Raw genomic sequence first — 8,194 nt, 5'->3', positions numbered from 1 at the left:
GTTTTAAGTTTTTATGTTTTTTTAATTAAGTAGTGTAATGTTTTATTTGTAATGTTTTATGTTTATTTTAGTAATTTAGGTTTTAAATTTCTATATTTTTAATTAATGAAATTTGGTTTGTTTTTTTTCAAAAAATTTATTTATATTATAAATTATGTTTTTTTTTTTATTTAATATAATGTAACAAAAAATAAAAAAATAAAAAAATTTATTTATGTTATAAATTATGTTTTTTATTTAATATAATGTTACAAAAAAAATATTTATTTATGTTATAAATGATGTTTTTTATTTAAAATGTTAGGAAAAAAAAGAATAGTGTTAATGATAACAATTTTCTATCTTTAGTAGTTTGGTAGTAAAATTGACATGGTGTAGAGGTGACACCATTTTTTCGGTGGTTAGTAGTGACCACTCCCCCATCCTAATAACTTAGTAGTGAATATATAAGGAAGATGGTATGAAACATAGATAATAATTAAACCATTATTATCATTGATAACCTGTTATAATTTATATACCATTTACTGTTATTATAATAAAATTAAACCATTATTATTATTGATAACAGTGGAATAACAATAGGTGTAGATTTTTTCGGGTGACATGAATGAATTTAAAGACTGACAAAAGTCATTTATACATGATGTTAGTGACACTGCCACTGCCAGTTGTCTTTGGTGGATGAGTTAACTTGGCCCAATGCCCAAGACATTCATCTCCCGATTCAAATTCAATATTCAAAACTGAAAAGCCAGGCCCAGTCGCGCAGGTGTTAAACTTTCATCTTTATACAATTAATACAACTTTTTTCTGTATTTCAATAGAAATTCGACAACTGGCCGATGACCTTGCTAAAATGTATTAAGAAAGATTCAACTAAAAGACCACTCAGAATCTCTTTCCCAATTAGTGAGTTCTTTTGTTTTTTACTTGATTACCGAGTTTGTTCTTGCTCGATCTTCGCATGTTTCCTGGAATTTTGCCTGTTAATTGCTTTATTTGCCACGAAGATACAAGCTCTTCAGATACTCTGGTCAAAGTCACCACTGGCTCCCCTCCCGTCGCTGCGGTCGGTCTTCCTTCTCCTCGCCGCCGTCGCCACTGCTTCCTCCACCCTCGCCGGCGTCAGACCTTCTTTCTCCTTGCCAACGTCCTTTTCTTCCTTCCCGTCGCCGGCATCCTGCTGAACTCCTTTGGTAAGAGTTTTAGGTTAGGGTTCTTAATTTTTTAATTTTTGAGTTGCATATTACTGGGATTTCTTCGATTTTTTTTAATATCATTCGAACCATCTTTATCTTTCAACAAAAAAACCCAATTTTTTGGGGTAAGTTTGAGTTTTTTTTTAATGTTTTGTTTGTTTTTTTGAGTTGCATATTACTGGGATTTCTTCGATTTTGTTTGTTTCTTAATATTTTGTGTTATATTTTTTTTATGCATTTCAATTTTCTTTTTTTACTGTTTCTTGTTTGACACTGGAGTTTAATCTGAAGTACATTACTTGTAATTGAAGCTTTTAATAAAACATCACATAGCTGTCGTCAAGTTATGGTTTAAAATTCATCTTTGTCCATTGATTTATCTTTATGCAGTGTATGGAAGCATTTGTAATGCAGAGTCTTAATTTCTCTAATTTTTAGTTAGAGACTGATGCATTCTTATGCTTCAGTTTGTTTGCAATTCAATTTCACAGAGCTTTAATTCAGTTTTGCTCTTGAATTTGAAAACTTTTTTTGAGTAGTTAAGTGATAAAACAGAGCATCCGCTTCTAGAAAAGAGTGGAATCATTATGCAAAATTGCTTTCAGCTTCAGTTATATCTATTATCATTTTTAGGGTTCTAAAGGCAGTAGGATGATACGTGGTCCATTGATTTAGATATTGAATTGTTGATAGGTCTAAATAACACTCACTGATTTAAATTTATCAAGATATTCCCTTTGCTGTAAGCCTGTAATCATTACATATAATGTATATCCCAGTTTGGGTCATCGTTCTTGAATGCATCGACATGTTATCGTTGTGAATGAGTTAAATACTACACAGTAAAGTTGTATATTTGGTCTTAAAAGTCAACATGCTGCAATTATGGTAATGTGAGTTGGGAGTTCTTCAAATACTCATTTGATTTGATGTTGTGCAATTCTAAAGTGAAGAGTAAAATGTGCATTTTTTATCATTCAATTTAAACACAAACATTCAGAGGTCTGACCAAACAACATGTTTTCATTAAGAGGTTGCCAAACAAACCCTTTGATTATTTCGTAAAATTTATGCCGTTAAGCTTCACTTGGATTTTTATTAACCTTGAGCAGTGAGGGAATTCTCACAATGTTTTACATGTATATAGTCACACTGCATTTACTTACAAGTTACATGACATGATTAATAGGTGAACAATTTAACTAGAGTTATGATGAGGTGTTGATACAAGTTAAAGTTTTGGATTTTCTACATAATCTTCCCTTTAAGGTGTTTCAGTGTAACAGTTACAATTACAGGGTAATAGGTTAAGAAGCAAGTTGATATGGATCCAGCAGGAATGAACATGAACATGAATATGAATATGAGAGTACGTTCATCTGGTTCAACACCATCAGAGGAATCAGCTTTGGATTTGGAGAAAACTTGTTACAGCCACTCCCACACGAATCCCCCTTCATTTCCAAACCCACACCAACAACAACCAAGTCTTCAACCCTACGCATCAGGTGGACAGCACTCAGAGAGCAACGCTGCTTACTTTTCGTGGCCTACCTCTAGCCGACTAAGTGATGCTGCTGAAGAGAGAACAAACTATTTTGTAAACTTACAAAAGGGAGTTTTGCCTGAATCTATTGGCAGGTTGCCGAAAGGACACCAAGCAACCACTTTGCTTGAGTTAATGACTATTCGTGCATCTCACAGTAAGATCTTGCGTTGTTATAGTCTTGGAACTGCAATTGGGTTTAGGATTCGTAGGGGTGTCTTGACTGACATCCCTGCAATCTTAGTCTTTGTTTCCCGAAAAGTTCATAAGCAATGGCTAAGCCCCATTCAGTGTCTACCCACTATTCTTGAGGTCAGAAATCACACTTTCTTTTCTTCCCTATCATTCTTCATATTTTATATTCTTTGTTATTTTACAGGGACCAGGGAGTGTGTGGTGTGATGTGGATGTTGTGGAGTTTTCTTACTTTGGTGCACCTGAACCAACAACCAAGGAACAATTGTACACTGATATTGTGGATGATCTTCGTGGAAGTGGCTCATGTATTGGTTCTGGTTCTCAGGTATTATATATCAAAACTAGGGTTCTGGTTGAAATCCTGTATCCTTCTGTTCTGGAATTTTTTGTTACCTAAGGTTGCGTTTAGTTACGGAAAAACAATTTTCATTTTCCGTTTTCATTTTTCATTGAAAAATTTAGAAAACGCCTTGAGTTAAACTTATTCATTTTTCATTTTCAGTTTTAGAAAATTAGAAAACGTGTTTAGATGTGAATTTTTCTACCGGTTTTCATTTTTAGAAAACGGTAGCGGTGGTAGGGTATGGGTGGGGACGGTGACGGTAGCGGGTTGGCGGCGGTGGTGGTGATGACAGGCGATAGTGGTGGCGGCGGAAATTTTGTCAGTGGTGGTGATGGCGGCGACAGCAGTGGTGACGGGTTAGTGGTGGTGGTGGTGGTGATGGTAGGTCGGTGATTGTCGTGGTGGTGTTGGGTGGGTGAGGGTGCGAGTGTGTGTTTGTGGGGGTAGGTGTAGGTTTGTGTGTGTGTCTGTGGGGGTGGGGGTGGGTGTGGGTTTGTGTGTGTGTGGGTGTGTGTGTGTCTGTGAGGTTGGGGGTAGGTGTGGGGTGTGGGTTTGTGTGTGTGTGGATGTGGGTTTGTGGGGGTGTGGGTGGGTATATGTGTGAGTGTGTTTCTTGCTTATGGCGGATCGACATATAAAAAATAATTTAGGGGCCAACAATATATCTAGAGCAACCTGGCAAATATACTCATAAAATAATTGGTTATTGATATATAATAATATAATCACGTTGTTTTTATCTGAAACCATATAGTATAATTAATTAATTAATTTGTTTATATATCATCCAGTTTTGTGTCCTACTGTGTCCGTATGTTAAAAAAGTTGCTAATTTAAATACAAAACAATGGTAAAAGTATATTTTAAGCAACATGCTAATAGATGTACTAAAAAATCTGGTGGGACCCGATGCGGACACAGTGGATTGAATAGTTGGATGTCGGTGAAGTTGATGTGAAAATGATGGGTTATTTATCAATCGTGTAAACAAATTAATATTAATATTCAGTTATAATTCCTTATTAATATTAATCGTTATGTTGAAGTTGAACATAATAAATGCACAAAGTGATGTCACATTTGATTTTGGGTATGGTATATTGGGTATGTTAGGTAGCAAGTCAAGAAACATATGGCACATTGGGAGCTATTGTGAGAAGCCAAACAGGGAGCAGACAAGTTGGTTTTCTCACAAACCGCCACGTGGCAGTTAATCTAGATTACCCAAATCAGAAAATGTTTCATCCTTTACCACCTACACTTGGACCTGGGATATATCTTGGTGCAGTCGAAAGAGCTACTTCATTTATCACAGATGATCTTTGGTATGGTATCTTTGCTGGAATTAACCCAGGTTAGCCCTATAGCTCTACCAACATTATTGTTACCGTTAACCCTGGTTACTTAACTCATGGTTACTTGTTGTCCAAATGCAGAGACCTTCGTGAGAGCTGATGGGGCGTTCATCCCTTTCAGCGATGATTTTGACATGTCGACTGTAACAACATGTGTAAAAGACGTTGGGGAGATTGGAGATGTGAAAATCGTTGATTTGCAATCTCCTATCAATAGTCTTATTGGTAAAAAAGTGATGAAAGTTGGGAGGAGTTCAGGGTTGACTAAAGGAACAATCTTGGCTTATGCCCTTGAATATAACGACGAAAAGGGTATTTGTTTCTTTACTGATTTTCTTGTTGTTGGAGAAAACCAGCAAACGTTTGACCTTGAAGGCGATAGTGGAAGTCTGATTGTCTTAAAAGCTGAGGAGAATGACAATGAGAACGAAGAGAAACCAAAAGCAAGGCCTATTGGGATCATATGGGGTGGGACAGCGAATAGGGGTAGATTGAAACTTAAAGTCGGTCAGCCACCGGAAAATTGGACAAGCGGCGTTGACCTTGGCCGCCTACTTAATCTCCTTGAACTTGATCTAATAACAACCGGAGAAGCCCTAAAAGGTTGTATAATTCGTTTCTTTTGAGTCTAATTTTGCTTTTAGTATCGAGATTTTTCATTTTTGTGTTGATTTTTTTTTGAATTGGACAGCGGCGGTGCAAGAGCAAAGGGCGGCTTCAGCAACGGTGATGGGGTCAAGCGGTGGGGAATCTTCACCGCCGGAAATAGTGCTTCCTAAAGATAAAGCGGAGCCATTAGGGCTTCATATCCAACAGCATATTCCTTTGGAAGAGGGTGGTGGTGGTGGTCCGGATATGAATTTGTCTCCGGCGGAAAATGCAAGCAATTTGGAGGTGGGGCCAAGTATTGAGGAGCATCAGTTTATTCCGAGTTTCAATGGGCAGTCGCCGCTGCATAGAAATGAGAGGCGGTGTAGGGCTGAGTCTGAGAATCTGAGTGCGTTGAAAAGCGGGACGGATGAGGAGGATTTAGGGTTTTCGCTTCATTTGGGGGATAATGACCCAAAGAGAAGGCGCTCTGACCCTTTGGATGAAGCTAAGTAAACCAGTGTTTAAATGGTAAATAAACCAAGTGTCTGGTTATGGTTATGGTTATGGTGGGTCAAAGTTGACTTTTATTTTGTGGTAATCTGGTATGCTAACTAATCCTAATTTGAGCTTCTAATTATGTTAATGTTATAAAATGGTTTATACAAAGGGTTTACATAAGATCATAAGGTGCCATGCGGTGGGCTGAAGGGGCAGGTGAGATGTCCGGGACACCACACCAAATGGTGTATGGTGAACCAACATCCTCTCCCCACCAATTGATTCATGTTTTTTTGTTTTTTTTTTCATGTTTTATATTATTGTACAACACAATATCATATTCTTGCATACTATGAGGAGAGTGGTATGTGATCATTTCCTAGTAGCGAGGGGGTGAGGGCAGTTGTGGAGACGCAAAATCAAATCACAATGGTGCACATCGGGAAATTTACATTATGTTAGAAAATTTCCGAAAAAAGTTACAATGTGGTTTAAAATTTGAGGGGTTGCACCAAACACCTTGAGAATTTTCTATGTGCGCCTCTAGGTGACGAGAGAGTAAGGGGAAAATCACATGGCAAAGAGTTGGCAGTGAAAAAATGAAGTGATAGCGCGCTCCCTTTGGCCTAAGGCTATATGATATATGAGGACCACAACGTAAGGTTGTTTGAAGTGGAGTAGGGAGTTAGGAACACTTTGTCGCGTAGAGCGTTGCCTGCGCTCAAGAGTCCCATGGCGTCGTGCAGTGGGTGGAACCACACAACATTATCTCTTCCATTTTCTTTTTTAACAGTTAGAATGGAAAATTTGAATTATTATAAACCATTTACTTCCTGTTAATACCTATTAACATTTCACAAAAAAAATTCACACCATTCATTGTATTTTCATTTTTATCTCTCCCATTGTAATGGATTCTCAAACGCCCCACCTTCCTATACATACGTATTAACCTTAGCAATGGATGTCGACAATATGTATTAACCTTAACAATTTTTCACACGACCATTCAACTCTTTATTATTTTATTTCTTATTAACCTATAAAATGGATTCTAATGTTAGATTTGTGTTTCAATTATCAATAATAACACTTGGGTAACTCAAAGATCATGTATGAAAACACTTTAAAATTATGATTTCGATCTTATATTTGTGTATCATGAAATTCGATTTGAGATAATTCAAAAGCAAATCGTTTTGGAATACAAGCCTATTCTAAATTTTGAAATGTAGAAATACGTTGCAATTTTGTGTTCTGATGAGACAAATATGCAGAAAGAAGAAGCAACGAATTTTCTATATTCTATATTTTGCTACATATATATTCCCTATATATGCACCCTGTGGACCCCGTCGGGAGCATTGCCGCGTTGCCCCTAGAACCCTGTTAGGGGCATCGCCCCTTGGAACCCCACCAGGGACGGTTCCCTTGGACATTTGTATTTCCGAATCCATTTAACTTATCTAAGTGTGCACCTCGCACCTTCTGCCACAGAATATAACCAAAAGGTATTCTTCTTGTCTCAAATAGAATCTTGGCTATACGAAAACCACCAACATTCCTCCTTATATTTTAGTGTAATCCTTATTTAACGAAATAGTAAACGTAAATTCAAACTCATGCATACATGAAAATGTCTTGAAAATTGAATTTTCATATTAGTATAATACACATTTCAAATATTCAAGAATCTAGGTGTTCTAAGGATTAAAATCATTAAATCATTTGAGTAACCGAAGATATTATACACATAAGTTTTACACATTCTAATGTTTTATACTTGACAATATTACAAGCCACGTGTCCTATCTAGAGCTGGTAAAAATTGACCTAACCCATCAACCTAACCCGAACCCAACCTAAATATAGTAGGTTAAGGTTGAGATTTTCAACCCATTTAGGATAAATGAGTCAACTTGCCTAACTCATTTAATTAAATACGTTGGGTGGGTTAAATATTGTCAACTCGTTTTCAACCCACCTACCCATTCAAAATTTAATATATATTTAATTTATTAATTATTTAAATATTACAATATATTAATCTAAGTATTAATTTATAAATTACAATATTATATTATTATTTATGTTTTTAAAAAATGCAATCCTAATTCCTATCTTTTTTCTTTGTGGTGACTACACTAGTCACTCTTTAAAATCATTTCAAAATTTATATTTTTAATGTTATTTGAACAATTTCTTTGTATTTGTGAATTAAGATTGTGTTTTTATTGTTTTTATTATACTCTGAAAGTTTCTTTAAGTTTTGAACTAATTTAAATGTTGTAATATTTAGCTAATTTATTTACTTTTTTTAATTTAAATGGGTTAACTCAGGTTTTAACCCATTTATTTAATAGATTGTGTTGAGAATTACATAAACGGGTAAACCCGGTGACATCCCATTTATCTAAAAGGTTGGGCTGTGTTGGAAATATCTACCCATCTAAATAAGAAG

At 35.9% G+C, this 8,194-nt stretch overlaps 1 protein-coding gene across 2 annotated transcripts; it reads left to right on the top strand.

Moving 5' to 3' along the window:
- The first annotated feature begins 685 nt into the window (after positions 1 to 685).
- On the top strand, positions 686 to 5,913 carry LOC111917830 (protein NARROW LEAF 1). 2 transcript variants are annotated; one of them, XM_023913470.3, is made up of 7 exons: positions 687 to 912; positions 1,014 to 1,199; positions 2,501 to 3,060; positions 3,128 to 3,271; positions 4,403 to 4,643; positions 4,726 to 5,247; positions 5,336 to 5,913. In XM_023913470.3, exons 3-7 carry the CDS (start codon positions 2,527 to 2,529, stop codon positions 5,746 to 5,748), a joined length of 1,854 nt encoding a protein of 617 aa, XP_023769238.1. In that variant the 5' UTR covers positions 687 to 912; positions 1,014 to 1,199; positions 2,501 to 2,526; the 3' UTR covers positions 5,749 to 5,913. The 2 variants fall into 2 exon arrangements, with proteins under 2 accessions (XP_023769237.1, XP_023769238.1); XM_023913469.3 differs by having other exon boundaries at positions 686 to 1,199; positions 2,489 to 3,060.
- Positions 5,914 to 8,194: the final 2,281 nt, after the last annotated feature.

This window comes from Lactuca sativa, chromosome 7 (genome assembly GCF_002870075.4).
Source record: "Lactuca sativa cultivar Salinas chromosome 7, Lsat_Salinas_v11, whole genome shotgun sequence".
Taxonomy (NCBI): domain Eukaryota; kingdom Viridiplantae; phylum Streptophyta; class Magnoliopsida; order Asterales; family Asteraceae; genus Lactuca; species Lactuca sativa.
This window is presented reverse-complemented; position numbering and strand designations above follow the sequence as displayed.

Excerpts from the sequence above, each read along its gene's own strand:
- LOC111917830 (XM_023913469.3), top strand. The coding sequence starts at position 2,527 with ATGGATCCAGCAGGAATGAACATGAACATGAATATGAATATGAGAGTA. Across the intron at positions 3,061-3,127 it reads GTCTACCCACTATTCTTGAG|GGACCAGGGAGTGTGTGGTG; the intron begins GTCAGAAATCAC and ends GTTATTTTACAG. Across the intron at positions 5,248-5,335 it reads AACCGGAGAAGCCCTAAAAG|CGGCGGTGCAAGAGCAAAGG; the intron begins GTTGTATAATTC and ends TGAATTGGACAG.